This window comes from Larimichthys crocea, chromosome XXII, assembly GCF_000972845.2.
Source record: "Larimichthys crocea isolate SSNF chromosome XXII, L_crocea_2.0, whole genome shotgun sequence".
NCBI lineage: Eukaryota > Metazoa > Chordata > Actinopteri > Sciaenidae > Larimichthys > Larimichthys crocea.
In genome coordinates this window covers 18941043-18963620 of record NC_040032.1, presented here as the reverse complement: position 1 = coordinate 18963620, position 22578 = coordinate 18941043, and the positions used below count along the sequence as shown (strand labels likewise).

The window sequence follows — 22578 nt, the reverse complement described above, 5'->3', positions numbered from 1 at the left end:
AATTCACCTGTGCCCTCTGCTCTGCTGCCACTCAATCACAGGTATCAATGTATTGGATTGAAAATGGTTAGAGGGGGCTTCAGGAGTGTCCATACTTGATTTCTCCTATAGGACTACAAAACATTAGACTAAGTCATCCCCTCTTGGCTGGAGTTTGAGTATATCTGTAGGCTGTATGTACATTCAAACAGCTGGAGGGAGGGCAGTGTCGCTCACCTTTCACTACCATACTGTAACACAGCCGTTTGACATGAGACAGCCCCCTAGGTGTCTCACTTTCTTAGTGTTTGTATGGACTGGAGCGCAGCGCCGGCTGCCCGCCTGCCTGCTGCTCGTCTGGCTGACTGGCTGCGTTGACGTCAGCGCCGTGTTGATTTGCTAAGGCGAGAGAAGAAAGGAGTTAGTGCGTGTTGAGAGAGCGGGTACTGCGAACTGCCTTACTATGCTGTAGCCCCACTCCCCCTACACTATACGGAATCAAAACGTGCAACTTAGGTGAGTACCAAACCGGGCTAAACGCAGCTGCAGTTTCCCGGCGACAAGTGCCAGACCCGCTACTCTGCATGCGTCTACCACTGTTTTCTCTGTGTACTTTCATTCACCATGTGGATGTTTTGATGCATTTATAGCACTGACGGGGGGGGAGATCGTTTCTGCTTGTCCCCGTTCAACCTCATGCTGAAGTTAACAGCAAACGCGACTTTGGCACGCAAGTTGGATCTGCGCACCGGAGCGCTGGATGAAAACAAGTGTTTACCTGATTGCGCTGCAAGGTGTTGAAGTTTGCATTAACGCACGTTAGTCTATTGTAGAGTCTATGTTAAGGTTGACGTAACCCCCACCCTCCTCCTCCTCCTCCTTCTTCCCATCTTCTCTCGGTCTGGTTTAGTATGCTGGGGATCGCAGCCAGAGGACGTGAGGTCTGGCTGTTTCACCGGGAGCCAGACAACATATGACGCCCCGCTCCATGTGACTTTACTGGAGAAATCGCGTTCGCTCGTTTTGATGGAAATTGTGCAATTTTTTTTTTTTTAGACAGCGACACTGTTGCCCGTCCTTGTGTCTCCAGACGCACCAGTGTGGCTCATTTAGCCGTGATGACATCATGATGAGGACTGGGGACACTGGTCTTTAATCTCGAAACAAGCCCTCAGATCCAGTCACTGTACAGACAGACTACAATTGTTTGACAGGCAACTAGATGTTTGATTGGTTAGCAGTAATCGCCTTGCAGTAGCACGCTCAGCGTACTGTGAGGTGGGTGAACAGATGCAATGGCAAATTGATTTGTTATCGAGACTGTCTGATCCCTCTCTTCCCGCTTTCACTCTTTTTTTTTTGTATATGTGTCTTGATCCCTTTCTTAGGCACCTTTCTCTAAATCATGCCTCCTTCTCTTTAATTGCACACAGCCAGTAGGCTATTTGAGTATTTCACCCTGCCTCAAACAAAGTCCACCTGTGCGTGGATCAGGAGGAGAAAAGCCTGGCTTGAATCGGCGAGAGATTCTGGCAGCTGTCTGTCTCGTGTATACTTTTTTAGCACGCTCAATGTCTCTGATTGAACACCCCCCCACACACACACTTCCACCTCCACCTCCTCAGAGACGCTGTACCATTTTGCTTTCTTCCACATTTGTGTCTGTCAGTGTGGCTCATGGTCTGGAATATTGAATGCTGTTTATTCTTGTTGTGGCTGGGTCGCCAAGGCGCGTTATGGCAGACAACTCGTGATCAGATTGATTATGCTGCCTTTCTGTGGAGTCGGCCTTTTTTTAATGTGGTTATTGTCAGCGGTCTACATTGTCGTCCTGTGAGGGGAAAATCTCCCCTGGTTTTAATGTAGTAGGCTACTTAATGTAGTGCGTGATGTTTTGCATAATGCATAGCGCTCTGTATAATTTGTCTGGTGCGACTGGCCAATATTAACGCTGTCTAGACGCGCGTAGCTCTGTCCTTTTTTTTTTTTTTTTTTTTATAGAGAGCTAAAAAAGACGCGATAAAGTCCCCAAACATCAACTTTACATTATGTCCCAGTGAAGCCGCAGCTTGGTTGATAGCCCACAGAGCGCGTCAAGCATTGATCGTATATATGGGGCCATAAATCGCAGCTATTGGCATCGTCTACCTGTAATAAAGATAATGTCGGGTTTTAGGCATGACCTCTGTTGACTGAGAGGCTGAGCTCAGTTAGATGAGAACCTGTGGTTCCATCATTACCTACCCTACTATATTGATTTTATCAACCTGCCGAAAAGACAAACTGTCCAGCGTCCCAAAAGCCGGCAAGACTATTTATTTTCCATGATCATCACCGCAAACAATAGCTGCCAACATCCTTTCCTCTGAATATTCTCATTTAGTCTTGTGTGATTGTAGTTTAATTTTTAAAGTAAGCTTTCAAATCTGGGGAATTATTGATATTCAGTTTTTCTTTTTTTCTTTTTTTTAACCGTCGTCAAACTGTAGGGCTGATAATATTTCCTCCTTTTTCCGTGTGTGTGTGTGTGTGCGTATTGTTCTCACGCAGAGAGGGAAGAAAAGAAGTGCTCACAAACTTCTCTTTTCATTCCTTGTTTTGTTAAAATAAGCTCTCTGAGGATGGAACTGAAGATTGTGAAATTTAAGTTATCGAGAACTTGAATGCATTTTTTTTTTCCTAAACAGAAAATTATGGACATTCCAAACCTCATATATTGAGCAGATTGAGTGAATAAAAATTAGACATCAATGAGCTCATCAAGGATGTGGGTCAATAGAGGCACTTAGCTGGTAGCCATTCATTCATTTAGAGTTTATATATGTATAGGCTGAGTGGCAAGACTGTTTATTTAATTGTTGTAATGAGGAGAGCATTGTTGCAGAGTAGGTCATAATAATTAGTTGAATAATGTTAACAGGAGTCACATTGATTTAAAGTACACAATAGTGGTGAGACTATTTAATTTAGTTCATTATTTTAGTTTAGGTCAAAGTATGCTGTAGATATGAGATGGAGCAACATGTTGTTCTGTTAACTTGGATAATCAAGTTAACAGCAGTTACAGAAACAATCATTCATTTGGATATTCGACAATAAGAGTAGAGCAGGGTGTTTGGTGCTGCAGCATTGTGTGCTTTTGCCTCGTCCTGCTTTCCTTTCCATCCATTTCTGGCCGCTGCTCTCTGCTCCCGTCTGTGATGGGAATACTGAGTAAGATGCTATTTAATTTCAGAAAGGCTGCTGAAGGTCTTTGTGAGCCAAGCAGCAGTGAAAAACCACAATTCACACTTGTTTAGCGGCGTGTACATCCCCATCAGATAGCTAAATGAAGACATCTTTTTAACATAACATATGTTGGACTGATTGGTATGCAGGGTGAGCCTGTTGGACGGCTTACAAATTGTCTCCCTTCAGAAATCTACAGTCAATACTCTCCGCTGATTTTAAGAACAATGCCTCTGCACAGAGTGTTTACCATCCCTGCAGGATATTTGCAATTTGAAACTCGACTCACTTCACATTTGCCATTCACAAAATAAATAGTGGTGTATTTTAACCAGATTGACTGACAAATAAATTCATGACATTTTTATTTTTAAAATGCAATTAATTGATGCACATTATATACTTTTGGGAATGATGACAATTTGGAAATTTTATACATTTTTCTTTTTGCAATAAATTTTTAAAAAAGGGGGTGTTTAAATTGGAAAGTGTAAAGATCATTTGGTCTGCTCTGTAAAACATTGTAGCTGTTGCATCAGAACTGATCTTTTTTTTCCCATTGTGTTTCTCCATTCAGGTTTGATCTTGTTTACAAAGATAGCTAAAAACACTGCTGAGCGGGGAAGGCAAGCCTCATGAGTCGGCCTCGTAGATTGCATCGACATAATGGATTTAACTAAAATGGGTATGATCCAGCTCCAGAACCCCAACCACCCCACTGCCCTGCTGCAGAAGGCTAACCAGATGCGTCTGGCTGGGACTCTGTGTGACGTGGTCATCATGGTAGACAGCCAGGAGTTCCACGCTCACCGGACTGTGCTAGCCTGCACAAGCAAAATGTTTGAGATCCTCTTCCACCGCAGCAGCCAGCATTACACCCTGGACTTTCTTTCACCAAAGACTTTTCAGCAGATTTTGGAGTATGCTTACACTGCCACGCTCCAGGCCAAGGTGGAGGACTTAGATGACCTTCTGTATGCAGCAGAGATCCTGGAGATTGAATACTTAGAAGAGCAATGCCTCAAGATCCTGGAAACCATCCAGTCCTCAGATGAGAACGATGTGGAGGTCAATGTTAATGATGGGGGCACAGAAGAGGATGATGAGCGCAAAGGCCACAATGGAGCCAAGAACTCCAAAAAGAATTCCATGGAGAGTGCTTATCTGTCAGGTACTCAGCAACTCTCTGTCATGGGTGGCATGGTGGACCAGAGTCCCTCTGTTTCCACCTCTTTCAGTGTCTCTACCCTGAGTCCCACCAAAGCTGCTGTGGATAGCCTGATGAGCATCGGCCAGTCTCTGCTCCAGCAGGGTTTTGGTGGTGAACAACTTGTCCACGGCAACTCCCACCAACTGATGACTGAGATCAAGACAGAAATGATGCAAGTGGACATGGGTGGCAACGGCCATGAAAGCCCTCCAAACATGGAGTCCAGTGCTTCCAGCAATGGAGAGCGAAGCGGGGAGGACAGGAACCGAGACGGTCCAGGAACACCAACCAGGAGCAGCGTTATCACCAGTGCCCGTGAGCTACATTACGTCCGCGATGAAGGCATGGGCGACCCTCAAGCTGAAGTCAGTCAAATGGGGCTGGAAGCAATGGCAGGAATGACGGAGAAACATCTGGCCTCACTGTACTCCCTTCCTGTCAATCATAAATCAGATGCCATCATGTCCATGCCGGTATCCATGGCCTCCACTCTCCCCATGTCCCCAGCCCTGGCTATGTCTATGGACTTCAGTGCCTACGGGGGACTCCTGCCTCAGAGCTTCATCCAGAGAGAATTCTTCAGCAAGCTCGGAGAGCTGGCAGTGGGCATGAAACCAGACAGCAGGAACCAGCATGAACGTTGCAATGTTTGCGGTGCAGAACTACCAGATAACGAAGCTGTGGAGCAGCACAGGTAAGCCAAATTAGCTTTTTTCTGTAGATGTTTGCCAGTTCTTCTGGCCTTTTTTTGTTTTTAACTAATCACATTTTTAATTCAAGTTCATGCAAGATTTCTGTGCAGCAGAAAGGGAAAATCTAATGTTGTTTGGCACCAGAAGTCCACATTAATATATTAGTTTTATTACTGCTATGGGTATTAGAGACTCAATTATAAGGCTTTCCAATGTATAAGTTACCTGTTTTTGGCTAATCAAGTACCGTACGTATTTTTAAGAGTTGTTTGAAGGAGAATAGGGGGAATTGTGGTTGTTTTGTTTTCAGCTTGCTTTCTTAAGCTAACGCCTCTCATTACGTGTGTCAGTGATTATGACAACTATGAAAATAACCCATCCACACATCTGTAATATATGAGTAAGTGCTGTCCTTTGACAGACATAAACCACAGCGCTGTGGCTCAGGCCCAGAGATCTCTTCAATAACTGCCAAGCCTGCCCAGGTGACTGCCGAAGCAGTGCTGTCGTAACATTGTCTAAGGCCATTAGTCACATCTTACAAGATGTGGGCGGCAGCTATCACACACACTTACCAAAGTGGTACCCCCTCATTCTGCACCCGACTCACCTCCCCTTTCCAATAACTGCACAAGGGGGGCCCTTATTAGCTCGATAATTGGAGTAGACGGTCAGCCCAGGAAATGAGTGCTGAACCTGGGTTTTGAGACAGGGAGGTAGTTCTAGGACAGGGGAGTGGCAGTAAACCAGCGCAGTGCTATATCAATCAATGAACATAAATACATCTTAAAGCCTGGAAACTTTCCTCTTGACTAAAAAGCGACCTGTAGATTTTTTCAAAACTGTAGTTTTGTGTTTATCTACATCTGTCAAATTATATCAGCCCAATCGTGCACCTTGTCGAATGCGCTTGTAGCACTTCTTTGTGAATTTTGCACAGTTGAAGTGTTTTTTTGTGATTTGTGACTGGAGGCTTTTTTTTTTTTTTTTTAACTTGAAGGCCACCTTCTCACCCTGTAATGTTTGCTTAAATCAATAGGAATGCGCAGTGGTTAAAGTTCACTTGAGGTTTTGAACCCCATCACCCATCCCCTCATGCTTGAGCCAGTATCTTAGTATGCAAGAGCCGGTTTGATTCTGTCCGTGCTCTTCAGTTTCTAAATCTGTCTAAAGTGTTGTCTTTAAAAATACTGAATATTACAGAATGTCTTTTACCCCAAAGAGAAGTGTATTTGTTTTCAGACTTACACTATTGTGCAGTGTTACTTCATTTTATTTTTAAGTGTACAAATTTGTGCGGCCTTTGTGATGAATGAATGCTCATTATTCATTGAATGGAAATGAAAATGGAAAAACTGAAATTTCTGCATGGAGAAAGAAATCAGCAATGGTAGAAGCGAACTTTGAGTTGCTTTTTATCAACTCTTTCCTTTGCATCCTTTAACAACAGTTTTAAAATACACTCTGTGTGAGATGCATTAACGTAGGACCACTGTGTTAAAGGACAGGCTCCACTAGTCTCTGTCTTGAGAGAAGTCTGGCGTGTGAAATGGTTGCCTGTGTTTCAAGAGGAATTTCATCAATTCGCTCAAGCTGGGAAATCTTGTATCAAAGGAGATTTCCAAACCGTTTCATGCATTGATCTTCCCGCTTCGCCCTGTAGCATACTAATGGGTTAATTTAGACTGGTTGATACACCGACACGACACTGTTTAATATTGTACGTGCTGTCCTGACAGCCTCCTGAAGTGTAGAAATCAAACATTGCATCATCCGCTGTCTGCTTTGCTGTCCGCACATGAAAGGTCTGCTGTGCTACCCTGAGATGCTTGATAATTCAGACGCTCTTCATGTCCTCACAAATTCCAATGTGGGTCATTTGATAGCATATCAAATGCTTTGCTTTTTTTTTTTTTTTTCTGTGTACAGCCTGTCAGGCTGCCTGATTCTTTTGATGTGAATACAAGAAGTTTTATTTCAGACGAGTGGAGTCGTGTTCCCTCCGACTAATTACACATCATTTCCCCACAGCCACTGTGTCAGGGTCACCGCTGCCTCTGCAACAAACACACAAAAAAGTTGGCAGAGTTCACATGGTGCACACAGGTCAAGTCAAACATGAGTGTAATTGTTTCCAGATGTTGCACAGGTCGTTGGTGTGAGGTGTCTGTGTGTGCGCGTCTATGTTAAAATGAATGCACCAGAAAGTACCCACTTCCTGTATAAATTTAGTCTCTGCTCCCTTTCATTCCTCTGTGCCCTGGATTATATCATAAAGAACCCTGCACCAAGACTGAATACATTGTATAATGGCTACACGAGTGGTGTGTGAATTGAGCCACTTATGGGATATAGAAATGTATACCAATAAGAAGTGTAAGCACAAGAAATGCTACTTTGAAGTAGGGATGGATGTCGAAACCACAAAATACATCTGATCAGATTTGGCATTTTTACTTATTCTTTGGTCACACGACTCATCAATCAGATCAAAATTTTGCTAATCTTAGATGATTTGGGTTAAGTTATTGTATAGCTGCTTATATTTAGTCAACATCTTTAAAGTATCAAAGACATATTGTTGTGGTATTAGTAATGGAACTCAGAGAAACATTTGAAGTGATATCCAGCTCTATCCAAAGAAATGTATGAAGCTCCATGAAGGGCCACACTTTATAGGTGCCATAGAGCTTCCATTGACTGCATCTAAGCAATCCCCATCTGACCACAATAACCATCCCCGCCTTCTCTTCTCCAGCAACTCACCCCACCACCTCCCCACTGACAAGCCTTAGATTTATTTCTTAAAGGAAGCCCAGGGTGAGTGTTGTTACCGCTTCAGGGAGACAGGATTACAGCAATATTTTAGTAACCCTTGCACTGAGAAAATAATCAACACAGGAAGGACCTAAGTGATTATTGGGAAAATAAATGCATGATGCACGGGGCTAATTCTGCACTTGCGGGGGAAAGAAGAAAAAAAAAAAAAACCTCCACTGCTTGGTATTCCAAACACAGCATCCAATTCACGGGAACTAGCCTTGGGTTTATCTCTTTCACTTAATCGTCCATTCTCATGCAAATGACTGACCCTCGCTGTAATGTACATCACATAAGTGAAAAAAGAGCCTATTTTAAAGGAGAGCTTTTCCAGTATATAGCCGTTAAACATTACTGATAACCATCAATGCTTTAACCCTGTCTTTTCATAATACAGTTTTTTTTTTTTTGAAGGGGAATGACTCAAATAAGTCAATGAATTCCTTCCTCTCTGTTTTGGCTCATGATTTTTTTTATTATTGATGGGTATACTATTTGGGTACTAGGTGGGGGCGGTGGAAATAATCACCCCAGCATTAACCTCTGCACGCGCACACACTCATGTGTTCATTTCTTGTAACACACATTTCCCTCAGCAGCAGTAGCAGCCAGCGCTCACTCTTCCATTTCCTCTCCTTTTGTGGCAAAGGGGTGCGGAGGGCGCTTTAATACCCCGGGCCCCAGGTGTTTAAACAGTGGGCCCAAGGCCCTTATCTGTGCATATCAGAGGGACAGATAACCCATGGCACTCCTCCTCAGTAAACCGAGAGCAGATTGAGTCCAGATAGCGGCCCATAGCGTTTGTTGCAGGTGATAAAGATGTATGCACACACACATATACCTTGCGTTGAGGTGAGGCCAGTGGAAGGTATACAAGTTGATTCCCTACACACTGATACTAGTGTGCTTTGGCCACTATCAACCATTAACCATTGGTTTCTTACTAGACATTCACACCATAAGCAACTGAGTAAATGGCCACTGTGATTGCAAGTTATGTAAGTGGCAGCAAAAGGTTCGTAGATGTTGGCTTCAGAAAATCTGTACTTGCATAATATTTACTTTAAAAGATCTTTTGGAACGGCAAACCATGATCCTGATAAGTATTATCATTTTCTATCACGTGTTGCAATTTTGAATATTTTACTGTTTGCTTGATTGACAGGTTCACAATGAGCTGTCAGTCAGCTCCACTCCACCCTCTTTGACCAAATTTGGTTTCTGTGGCTCCATTTAACAACCAAGATGTGGTGGTCAAATCGATGCTTCAGAAGCCTCGAGGGATTTGAATTGCTGCACCCATAGCTGCCACTATCATCAAACAGCACTGAGCTGACGGTGAAACAGTCACCAAAAGCAACACAGTGCATGTGATGTGGCAGCAAGTCTTATGATCAACTTGCAGCAACTTTTCTGTCTGTATTCTTTCCACTGTCTACCTAAATGGAAGGCACAGCGACAGGCAAGCACTGCTAAGGCAAATTTGTATCCACAAAATGTTTGAGAGCTCTGACTGCACACGTGGTAGAAAATAAAAATAAAAACATGTCGTGGAGAGGTTCCAATTTAAGTTTTAGGGTGAATGTGTGGAACATGTCCACATACTCAGACACCTAATGTAATATGTGCAGAATTGTGTGCACCCGCCGCTGTGCATTTACTGCTGTCCGTGTCTTATATCAGTGTTTTAGGTTTCTCTACTCAACGTTGGAGAGGGTTTCTCTGTATAGGAGGAATGAACTGTGCCAGCATTTTGGAAAAAATTATGGATGATAGTGTGTGTTTTGAAGTAGGTAGTCAGATGTGTGCTTCATTGTTTGTTTGTCTTGCTCTCATACAGTATATCACCTTTGGACTGAAATAAACCCAAAATAAAACTAAACCAGCTTCAAGCTTATGATCCTGACCTGTAAAACTGTGTGAGCATTTTCCTGCTTCCTCAAAGAAGCCCGGCAACAAAGCATCCATTACATGGCAGTGGATTACCCTCTATTTGAAATCACTCAGTCAGCTAAGTCTCCCCGGCTTGCACTCAGTGGTACAGTACATGTTGGTGTAATAATCCAATAGCACAAAAAAGCCTCACTCAACGAAAACTCCTCTCCAAAAAATACCTCAACCACAGACAACAGCAGAGGACTTATTCAAATCTGGCTGCCACATCGTCTTTCTTTTTATCCTCACACAGGTGCTTTTTTTGCCCTTAGTGGAGGTGAGGTGTTTGTTTATGCCCCCAAGGAACTGGTGCTTTGACCGGGCCCACGGTGATAGACGCAGCCAAGGCAGCTGCTGGCTGAGGCCCAATTATAGACAGGCTTTAAAAGGCTCTGGTTGAACCGTAAAGATTTACACTGCCATCGCTCTGATCTCAGATCTGGGCTCTGTCCTCACTGTCAGGATAGGGAGATGTATCGATTAAAGACTTAACACAGGGGGTTACATCATGTGGAATGGACTACACGCACACACATACACACACGCACACAAACCTTCGTACAGATCAAGCATTTTATTGTCGTCCAGTGTCGTCAGGTGGTGGGCCGTCATCTTGTGTCTGGTGGAGATGCTATTTTAGAAGGAACTGAGATGCTTTTTGAAACAAGAAGGAGGGAAAAACAGAAGGGCAACATAGAGAGAAAAGGGTCTAATATCTAGGCAGTGGCTATGGCAATAGCCATCTAATCTGTAGGCTGATTAGATCGCCTCCCTCTCTGAGATAAGAGTAGAGGGAGGTGCTTGTGCAATAAAAGTTAGCAGCTTGACTTGGTGCGACCAGCTGCCTCTGTGTGGCTAACAGCGCTCGGCAGACGTGGCCTTTGCTGATGCGGTTTGGCAGGGGCTGCTATGAAACGAACACACTGAGGCCCCTATCTTTTGTCCCTGTGGGGGCCTTGTGGTCTGGAGGGAGGGATAAGGATAACATACTGTACTGGAAGTTGGTCTTGTGTGTGTCCATGTAAGCGTGTGGGTTTTTTTATTATTTATTTTTTTATTTTTTTATTTTTTTGCTGTTGTTTTGTCATGGGGTGGGTGTGTGGTGTGAGGGGGCTCAAGGGGAGTACTAATTACAGCCAGTTATCAGGTGACATGCAAATGTGTTATCGGTTTTAACTTCCTGATGTGTATCTCTACTCCCAGAAGCTGCTGTGACTGGTGGCAGGGGGAGAGGTTGTGCCACTGTTTCTCTGTAAATACACAGTGGGTGAATTTCAGCAGGGAGAATGCTTTAATAGTGTTAAAAAAAAAGAAAAACTTTATTACCTTCTCTTTTTACTGTATTAAAGTGCAGACGTCATTGTTAGCTTTCCCATTTAAAAAAGAAAAAGTCAATAGAATAGAATGATCTGGCCTTAAAGGTGAGTGGGTTTTAGTTCTAGTTCATAGAGCCCTGCCTCTGTTCTCCTGGTCCTGAACGCTCAGGGTTCTAATCCCATCGATATCCCATTAGCATCCCCTCTCTGGGTCCCCGCCACATGAAAGAAGATGTGTCGGTTCCCCCTCTCTGATTCTATTGCTCTTGCAGACCATGGGGAGGATGGCCACAATGAGCAAATGTGTTAGAGCCAAAGGGCCAACCCAAGTGTGCTCACAAATGTCCTGTGTGTGTGTGTGTGTGTGAGTGTATGTGTGTGTGAAAAAGCTGCCACTGCCACCTCAGAGGCCCCCTAGCCTCCCTGGGAAGTATCAAACCAGAGCCCTCCGCGGGCTTCCAGCGAGAGAGCTTCTAATTAGCCTCTTTGTTGCCACTTGAATGGTTTGCCAGAGATTGGCAAGGGGCCCCAATGGAGTGATACCAGCACGCTAAGAAGCTGGTCATAAAAATTACCCCCCATTCTCTCCACCATCACCTGTCACAAAGGAGCTCTCAGGTAGGAAACCGAGGCCAGAGTAGCACCATGTTAGCTTTTAATCCACCTCATCAGAGCCCAAAGAACCATGTTTGCTCAACAGGTGAATGCTCGGTTAGTGCTAACTAGATGTTCACAAGCTGGGAAGATCTTGACTGCCAATAACTTCCAATAATTAATGTTATTGGTAATGCATAGTGGGTTAGAATTGCTAAAAAGATGTGAACTTGACAAAGTAGTCAGTGGCAATTAAGGATATCACAATAGCAAGGAATGATGAGCAGTTCGGGTTCTACGATGCGAACATTGGCGGCAGTGCGTTAAGTGGAAATACAGTGAAACATATTGGAAACATAAATCCTTTACTAATGTAGCCACTTCATAGAGGAGGACAAAAAAATTGATGCAATAATTTAAGTAACCCCTTGAGGCAGATGAAAGTACATCACCTCTTTGAGGAAGTGAGCTGCTCAATTGGGACATTTTTACGTTAAAGTCGAGGGAACCATGATGAAAGTCTCAAACTAATTTAGCCTAAAAATAACTGAAATAATTCATGTTACATAAATTAAAACTAACCACCCATTGACAAAAATACAGATTTTTAGGTTTTGTGTGGATTATTTGTGAGGTTTTTATTGGGTACTGAATTGTTTGGTAGGATACATAGATCTACATACCAAAGTTGATGCCATGAGAATAGGTTGCTCTATTAATTTAATGTAAATACTTTTATTAATATATGTCATAATATAATTTTAAAGATAATAGTCACGTCCTCCTATTTTATGCTACTTAGCAATGAGCATGTTAGTTTACAGGCCACTAGCACCTTATTAGTCATTTTTATTTATCAGTTTCTTATTGGCTGTCACCCAACAATGTCACGTCTAACTTGACAGTTCGGTTGCAATCATTCACTGTTGCTGGAAGGATCAGTCCACAATTTTAAGTGTTTTTACTAGTACATAATTTCAGGATATTACTCCCTCAGATGTTGATAAAACCATTGATACATTTAAGTTACAATGGGTTAGGATGCCAAGAAATCCAAATTTTATTACCAAAGATGAACGTCTTGGCATATCACTAAGCTGCCTGTCAGCCTGATCTATACTTCAGGCATCTGACATGCAGCTTGGTGAGCGTCGTGGCAGGAGTGCAATGAATGTCAAGGCGACTTGGAGCTTTAGTGCCGACCGACACGTTTTAAGCTCCGCTGTAATCCAGGAGGGATCAGTTGGGTAAATCATGGCATAAAGCTTAAAACCATAATTGATTTATGTATTTGCTGACCGAAGACGCCCAGAGAGATTACCAGAGGGAGAGAGCTGATGATGGATAGGCCGGCCCCCTCACACAGGCTGCATGTGAGGTGGGGGTTGATTCAATTGAAGGGAGATTTGTCTGCTTGAAGAGCAAGAATGTCTGAAAACAGAGTGAGAGTCAGAGAATAAACACACATATCATTAGAGGTGTAAATCATACCAGTGAATTTCTATGTTAAAGGGCTGTTCACCACTTTTTTTTTTTAATTTCTGTTTTTATACATTTAAATTCATACAGAGGCTCATTTTGAAACAGGAGCTGATGTTAATTATTTTAAAATTCAGATATATAAAATTGTGCTTGTGTAGAGAAAAATGTTGCAGCTATTTCATTTTCTTTTCTTTAGACAGCCAATGCAGTTTTTGACCAGTTCTATTATAAATAATCAATCTGTAATTATGTTCATCCTACACTCTCAGTGTATGTATGTATATGTATATACACACGCACACACACACACTAACACAGAAAACACACAAGACAAATTTCTCCGTCATACCTTACAAATCACTATGGTATATTATTACAACCCTTAAAAATATTAAAATATTAAACCAAGTTTGGCAAATTAAAAAAAAAGTTATAAATTATAATTAGAAAACATTCTTTTTTTTTCTTACTTCCATATATTTTATTTAATGTGTATTTCTGTACACATAGGTTGATACCACAATGTATGTAATTGTGTTTAGAATATAAATTCATTTTATTTGGTTTATGTCATTATTACATTGTACATTTCCATAAACATTGCTCATGACAGGACACACTGGGCACGGCTTTGACTGAACTTGGCAATTAGAGTGTTTTGTAGAGTAATGAAAGATGAAAATTCTATTTTTAAAAACACAAAATCAACCATTTACAATTGACTGGAAGATGTTGGATTATGACTTTATCAGTCTAAGTCTAATTGATATCATCATTTTCAGATTGCCACTGATGAGGTACTTGATAGCAAATGTCATTTAATTGGTCAGTTGGTTTTCCTGCCATAATCCACCCATAAATTTCTCCCATGATACATTATGAATCCTCTCTTTCTTGTTTACTGCACGGCTGTCAGGCGTCTCCAAGGTCTCTCTTGACCGCTTCCAGATTGTTTTGTGTTTGTCTGTTTGTCCCTGGGCCCCGAAAGGCGAGAGTGGGATAGTAAAAAAAGGGGAAAAAAAGCCATTCCATTTCCTGGACTGATCACTGAAGCGGGTGGCTCTGACATGTCATGACTCAAACAGCATCATTTCTGCCACTCCTGTCTCACTGCTGACCTTACAAATGATGCTGTAGGCTCCCGCCATATGCCATTAAGCATGGTGTAAAACAGGATGGGGTTTTATCCCCCTCATACGTGCAGCAGCACCCAGACACCCTCTGCAGTTTTAACTCCCCGCTTTCACCTTTCGGTAAAGAAAAGAAGATTATAGCGGCAGTTTTCTCTCTGATGGTTTTGTCCATATACTGTCTTTCTTTTCTTTTTTTTTTTTTTTACTCCTCTTCCTTCCCTGCTTGTGTTTTATTGCCTCCTGTGAGTGTTGGTCTGAGGCGAGGAGCTGGAGCTTCCCTAACAGGTGTTTGGGTGCTTATCACCCACGTCTGTGCCCTTATCTCTGGCCCTCAGCTTCCTGCATCCTCTCTCTTGCATGCCTCAGAGTGGGGATATATTTCACTTAGCCTCTGACCCGAAACGTTCCTCTCTCTCTCTCTCTCTCTCTCTCTCTCTCTCTCTCTCTCTCTCTCAGGGCTAGCTGATAGACAGGATGAGGCTGTGTCATCATCATCATCTTCATCATCACCTAACTTGACCTCTTTTTTTCTTTTCTTCTGACTAATCCTAGCTAGCAAGAGATCCCAAAATTGAAGATCCTTGAAGATATTTAAACCATGGTTACAGTTATTTTATTGTTAATTTATCCAATAATGAATATATCATTTAATGATTTAATCTATAACATGTCAGAAAATGCTCATCACCACACAAACACTGTTTGTCATTTCTCCTTCATAACTGACTTAAATAACTGGTTCTCAAAATATGATAAATAAATAAAAAAATCTATATTTTTAATGAAATTAATTAATTTAAAAACATATTATCCAATCAAAACACTAGAAAATTTTGATTGTTGGAATGTAAATTAAAATACGTTTGTATTTTATCCATCCATAGTTACAGGTTAAACTGTGATGGCAAGACAGTGAACACTGCAGTCGTGGCTCCAAATGATAAATATTCTTTTTATGAGCAATAAACCTGCCTACTGCATACAACTGTCCATAGCTGAATACAGTCCATATACACTGCTGTATTTTAAAGTCTGTCCTAGTGGTGGAACTTGAATATTTTCTTTTCTTCTTTCCTTTTTTTTAAAGATTATTTTTTTGGCCTTTTCAAGCTTTATTTGATAGAGACAGCTGAAAAATGACAGGAATGCGGGGAGAGAGAGACGGGGAATGACATGCGGGAAAGAACCACAGGTCGGATTCAAACCCTGGGCTTCCGCAGCAAGGACTGAGCCTTCGCACAACTGAGCTCTACCAACTGAACTAAACACCACCCCGGAACTTGAATATTTTCTGAGGTGGTACACAGTGTAAAAAGCTTGAGGAAACACTGTTCTAAATTGTCCATTATTATTTATTGATTGATTTCTTTGTTTTGCAATTAAGTAATTAGTCTAATAAGTCAATCAGCTAATCGTTTCACCACTGGGCTGTAGCCCAACTAACACAGAAAATCTATTAAACATCCTAGATCTAAAAAGTTCCCAAATCTTTTAGGAAATCAAGTGACACAGATCCGGAAAGAAGCAAACAGTTGAATCAGAGTGGAAATGTCTTAGTGGCTTGAGCTCAGGGTTGAGCTTTGATGGTGTTTGGAGCCATGAGTTTGATCCAGCATTTTGTCAGAGTGATTGGTCTCAGGCTTTAGCCCCACCTTCACATTCCCTCTATCCGTCCCTGCTCCCAAGTCTCACACAGGGACAAAGGCTAAAGTGTCTGTGGGATGGGGTTGTGATGCTGGTTTGGAGGGGGTTGACCCCCTTGGAGGACCTGACAGGGGCCCTTCTTTTTTTTTCTAATCCCCATTCTGAGTGGGCACAGAGGGGAGAGAGCCCACAGTCTAACACCCATGAGAGAGTCTATTGTGAGCGGTGGGCTCTGTTACAGTAGGATGGATGCAGGGGTCTCAGGCCCAGATAAACGCTGGGGTCAGCCAGGCCCCTGTTATTTACAGTAGGTCCTTTCATTGCCCGAGTGAAACAGGAGCCTGTGGTGGAGGTGGAGGTGGTGGGAGGGCTTCAGGGGACGACCACTGTTTGTGCTCAGCCAGGCCTCCACTATAGGTCAAAGAGCACGGGGGGTGGGGCTGCAGGGGTTACAGACCTGACTTTTGTCTGTGTGTTGGGGGGGTTGCTGCTTCATAGGGGAAAAAGAAAAGGTTCAGGGAAGGAGGGGGCTGGTTGGCTTCAGAGAGAAAAGGCGGCAGTGATGACTTCCACGCACACTTTTCTGTGATGTGACATAACTGAAGGATATGTACTCTGGGTCGGAGGGCTGAAGGCTTTGTCGAAAACATCAGATCTCCATTTCACTGCTAATATGGCAATTTAAATTCTTTTCTCTACATTATAAATTAAAGTCCACTCCTTTTATTGGTGATCTGCACAATAGGCCTGTGAAATCTAAAACCAAGAACTTCCACAAACTTATCTTGTTTCTACACAAACATAATCTGACAAAACAGCGCAGTTGCTTGTTTTTGAGGTCCACCCTTTTGTCAAAGTAATGTGGACTAAACATAGCTTATTATTATTATTATTATTATTATTATTATTATTATTATTATTTAATAATAATAATAATAATAATAATAATAATAATAACATAAAATGACTTAAAGAATTAACATTAATTAGATACAGCTGACTAAAATTCAATGCGTTATTGGTACCGACCACCCCAACTATGAAGTTACCTTGATTGTCACATCAAATTTGTAATCTTGATGACTTATTCTATCTTTGGATAGATGGATAGATGTGGATTTGATGCACTGAAAATGTAATAGTTGTTGCTTGATACAAATATGAATACTTTGGCAGGTGGAACTGAAATGGAGTCAGTTTTGAAAACCTACTGCAACTTTCAGTACAAAGCAGAAGTGTAAGAACTCAATAGGTGTTTGTTTTTTTTTCCTTCGCTGGTTTTGCCAGGGTGTTGCTCAGAAAAGTGAAAATTCAACACCATCACAAATGGCAGCATGCTCGCTCCAATTGTCCTGAAGTGACTCAGTGACCTACATAAGCACAGCACATAACTCGACCCACTATAAGAACACTTAAAGAAGAAAAAGGTTTATAGCAACTTGCTGTAACCCAATGCTTCAGATTCAGTTAGTTAGGTCATCTTCACTCCCACGTGACATTCAATACCCTGTAATGATCCCTATCTTCTGACAAATCCAAAACCGAAATGGGCTCAAAGAAGGTTTTAGAAAAAAAAAACATCTTTCACCTCTCAATTGAAGCAGTTGCTGTCAAGCACATTTATTAAGCTTAATCCCACAAGATCCATTACCAACCCAATTCCTGTTTGTTGAGTTTCATTAAGAAATGGGAAGTTGCCAAAGGCCAGCACGAGAAGGAGAACCTGCACCATCTGCCAGAAGACTCAAAGCATAATCTGGCCATAATCTTAGTGTCAGCCTTCCATATTAGAAGGCGAGGATGGAGGGAAAAGCCAACAGAAAGACGTACAATAAAGACAGCAGTCTCTCAGGCATTTGCCGGAACAGATTTTATTATTTTTACTTAGACAATGACAGGAGGGGTTAAAGGTCAGCAGGCGAGGACTTTACAGATGAAGCGGGGTGCGGAGGGGGTGTGTAGGAGTTTGGTTTGACCCCCCACCTCTCACCCCTATTGTCCTGAGAGAACACAAAGGCTCCTGTCAAACTCTAGTGGTCAGCGGCTTCGGCCAAACCTGTCAAGCCTCAGCAGCGGAGGGTTTGAATCTGGCTGAAGCGCCACCAATAACCAATCAGGAGACAAAGAGAGAGGCAACAGTTTGTCTTCTCAAACGGCTTTTTCCAAAGTGTAGAAAGAGCAGGAAAGAATTGACTTGTTCTTTTTCAGACCTTTTGTTCAGAGATGTAGTCCTTGGCAGAATGGAACTAAATACATTTAAAAGTACAATTCAGAGACAATGCAGGTTTTTTTTTTCTTTTTGTTTTTACATCTATATATACTCACTTACTTTACAGAATATATTTTTCCATACAGAAATGTGATCATCTGAAAAAATATGATACATTGCTATTGACAAAACCACCCAACAGTATGTAAAAAAATACTTCCACATACTAAAACCTACTACAATATTAAAATACTTGTTACACATAAATGCGTCAATAATTTTACACTGAGAGGGACCAATAATCAATATGAGTTTCAGCTTCCTCAAAAGTCACCACAAAGGGTTAATAGGTGGAAAAGGCTTTTTAATAAATCTAATAATTTGAGTAAGTTACAGTATATTTTCTTTTTCTTTTTTATATATTCATTCTTCTTCTTCAAAGTATTACAGTGGCGATTAGAAACCATGACTATCCTTGACTTTTTCACATGCAATTAGAGCATGGAGAGTTGAGTTGAAGGTTGGATCTCATGAATTAAGATATTTAGCTTTAAAAGAAAAAAAAATATGTGAACAAAGCAAACTCACACATCTGCATAGTGAATAAGTGCTCCCCATCCATTCTTTGTCTGTTCATTGTGGATGACAGAATTATTTATCCTAATAAATTCCTGTTGAAGGGAGATGCTTAACATCCTGATTCCACCCCAAAAGCTACATTTCAACATAAGCAGATAGGTATTAGTCAATAGTTACTGTCCTCAATCATCCGGAGCAACCGTGGCGGCTTGTATTTAAAAAATGAGTCGGCAGCCAAAGACTCGCTGACATTTTTCACGAGAGAGAGAAAAAAACCCATGCAAAAAGTAAAAATGTACTGGATCAGAGAGCAGCGTGAAAAGGGCTTGTTGGCATGAAATTGTCTCTGCTTATGTCTTGCTATACGTCCCCTAAATGCCCTTGACATGTTATGGAGGAGATCAAAAGCCCAGGAGAGAGATGTAGGCTGTATGTGGGTGTCAGGGTACAATGTAGACTATAGCAAGGCCTTACAAAGGAGAATATACAGTGTTACATTATTTGTTGTTGTCTTTGGTCAATTTTGTGCTTGATGTTCATGGACCTGTGAGTTTGATCTAAATGTTTTCTTGACGAAACAGGAGACGGAAAGGTTCGTCAGGAACAAATTGGATTCTCATTAGAAGCGTAGCTGAATCATTTATTAAGGAAAAAGCCAAACGTTCTCTGGTTTTAGCTTCTCAAATGTGAGGATTATATATGTTGGATATCTTGTTGTTGTTTACAAAGACATTTGACAACATCTTACTATTTATTATTACGTACTTATTTCTTACTATTTATTAATTTTTTTTATAACATTTTGGAGAGTGAATGATTCTAAATTAATATTCAACAGTTGCATACAGCAAGGTGATGAGGATAAGGAAGTTGTTTGGCTTGGACTGGTGATGTCTGCTACAGCATATATAGTGAAAAAATATATATTTTTACAGAAATTTGTTTCACTTTTGGAACCTAAAATTTCACCTAAATCAACATAAATAAATTTCATAAGCAACTCTTGGAGGTTGATCCTCACATATTTGCGAAGAAAGTGCTGTTGCTTATATAAGCTTTCAAATGAATAACTAATTAACAAAAATAGTTTATATTAATAATAGTTATATTTAAAATACTACAAAGTTTTTATGTAGCGGTGGTCAGGGAAGACTCAAGGCTGGTATTGTGCTGCTGATATGAACCTAGCCTAAGATCATCAACAGATGTATTGTTTGACACTTTGCTTTTTGGATACTGGGGCTGATGTAGTTGTAGTGAACGGTAGAAACTGTAATGGCTGGTCTCCATGTTTTTTGGTCAGCGGTATGGCAGTTGGGCCTGTACAAGCTCTCAGAGGTCAGTGGACGAGGTACAGCTTTCACATGGCCCTGAGGTCCTGACCCCCACCTTTGTTGGTCATACTCACCCTCCTCCTCCCAGCAAGGACCGAAGCCCTTTGAGCCGAGTCCTCAACCCCCCGCTGAGCGCGCCCCTTCAGCACATTAATAGTGGCACTGGAACTAATTGCCCAACCTTAGATGTGCTTGAGACCCAGATTGCCTCAGCTGCCAGTGCACCACAAACCCCCCAACACTCCACCTCAAACAGAAGAAAACCTTCAAAAGAAGAATCACAAAATTGCTGGTTTCTCTGCCCAGTCCTTTGGTAAAACACAGCTCTCCCTTCAAAGGGCTTCATTTATTTCTTTGTGTTACTGTAAATGTGCATCTATTCAAGCTTGTTTTGAAAACATCACCCTCCCTTTTTTCGCCGCGCTTTCGATTTTTGTCTCGCCATTCAGCGATGGCATTGGTTTCGCTTTTATTCTTGCAAGAGGACTGACAAGTACTCACTATGTACCTCGCGCCTTGGCGAGACCTTCCCACACATGCCATCCACCGCCATTTTGTTGCTAACCCGGTCAGGCGCCAAATCACCCTTTTGTATTCGGCACACGTATTGGTAATCCTTCCCATCATTCTAAAATATTTTCTTTCAGGGTTGCACTTTGAACTGTGAATTGCAGTACGGGTGTAAAGTGGTGTCTAGCACCAGACTGTTGCTGTTCACACTGTCACGTCTGCCGTCTCCTCGGCTACATTCAGCATCACCCGAGTTCAAAGAGACACTGAAAAAGAGGGAAGCAGCCTCAGAGGCGTTTTATGATTTTATTGGGCCAGAGGAAGCATTGTTGGGAAGGTGTTGGACCGTTATCTGCGCTCTGTCTCTCATAACGTCACTCCAGACGATGGCTGTCTGCATGTTTGTGGATGCATTTGTCTATATAATGTATTTGCACAACATTTAGTTACAGTGCATCTTTATTGTGTACATTGTGTAGCAATGTGTGTGTTTCTATATCATCTTATGTCTTTTTGTCTAATTCCAGAGCCGAACCAGGTAGGGACTATTTTTTTAGAAAGACCAAAGCTTCAGTTCAGACTGACTACACGCAGGCCAAACCTTTCATATTTGTATAGATAGACATCATCAGGCTGTATTTTGCAACATTCCAAAAGCATTTTCACAATCTGAGCAAAAGCAGGCGCATACAGATAAGCGCCCTGGCATCAGTTTTTCTTTTGGTTTAATTTTATAGTCTCAAAATGGATTTCCCTGAATTTCTGCAGAAGTTATAAATCTTTCCTTAGAAAGTTAATATCACACCTCACTGTCCCAGAGTGATAGAGAGCAATACTACTAATAAAAGAGGTTGTTTGAACACCTAGTTGACTGGTACACTAGTGACAGCATGATCGTTCAGCTGTTGTGCACATTTGGTCTGGACTTTAAGGTAGCACTATTTAGACCTTTGGCTCTGATATACAATCAGTCACATTACGCAGACGAAAGCTATAAATGATGGACTTCAAAAAAGAGGAGCTCCTCGCAGTGAAAGGATTCTCTAGATGTCAGTCCTTTTTAATGTCTCTTAGTTCTGTGCACGAGATTTGTGGATTTCTTTTTTAATGTAATGTGAATCTTACAAAAACTTTCACTGCACACGCAGTCTTTATAAAACTTGTCAGCAGCCATGGAAAAGAGTGGTAATGTTTTTATTGGGGGAGGGGGGTTCTTGTCCAAAAATACCTAGTTTACTGTCTTTAATTAATTCAATGAGGTCTTAAAGATGCTCGTTAAAATACACAGGAATAGAAGTGAACACGTACAGTATATGTCGTACATGCAGTCTCACTTTATTTTCATTTATCCATTTGTGCTTGGCTGCATGGCTTCTTGACCTTCTTCTTTTTTTGTTTTCATCTGATTTCACATCATCCCTGGTTCCATACGTGTACCGTCAAGGTTTCAGCCTACAACAATAGTAGTCGCCCATCTGTATTTCTTCAGTGCTTCAGTAGAAGGAAATGGTGTTGCTGTTTTAGCCAGTTGGTTGTCAGGGACTAAAAATGAATCATATTTTATGGGATATCTTATTCTGTGTTCATAGGTTTAGGTTCTGCTAAATTATTGGACAAATTAATCAGTTGTAACTTCTAAAGATATTTGAACAGATATTTGCATGGTTTAGGGGGTTTTAAGTGGTGAGTGGAGATCCTTTTGAGATTTCTTTCTGGCAAATATTCCCTGGAACATATTAAATCTTTCAGTCAATTTATTCATTAATTAAAATTCCAGTTAAAATCTCTTGCTTGCATCATCGTTGATAAGTAAATTTGGGATGGTACAAAAAGGGATTCAGTTTCAGTTTGATTAAGAAAACATTTGCAGAATAGGGAAATTATATTAAAATCTTGTTGACCACAAAAAACCG

The 22578-nt window shown here is 41.5% G+C and overlaps 1 protein-coding gene across 2 annotated transcripts in view; it reads left to right on the top strand.

Moving 5' to 3' along the window:
• The first annotated feature begins 366 nt into the window (after positions 1–366).
• Positions 367–22578, top strand: part of zbtb16a (zinc finger and BTB domain containing 16a) — a 137024-nt gene continuing 114812 nt past the window's right edge. Inside the window, exons 1-2 of one of the 2 annotated variants that reach the window (XM_027273360.1) lie at positions 367–495; positions 3785–5111. In XM_027273360.1, the coding sequence (XP_027129161.1) occupies positions 3874–5111 (1238 nt within the window). In that variant the 5' untranslated portion in view covers positions 367–495; positions 3785–3873. Of the gene's footprint in view, positions 496–784; positions 1258–3784; positions 5112–22578 lie in introns of those variants that run through there. The other variant, XM_027273361.1, reaches the window with a different exon arrangement.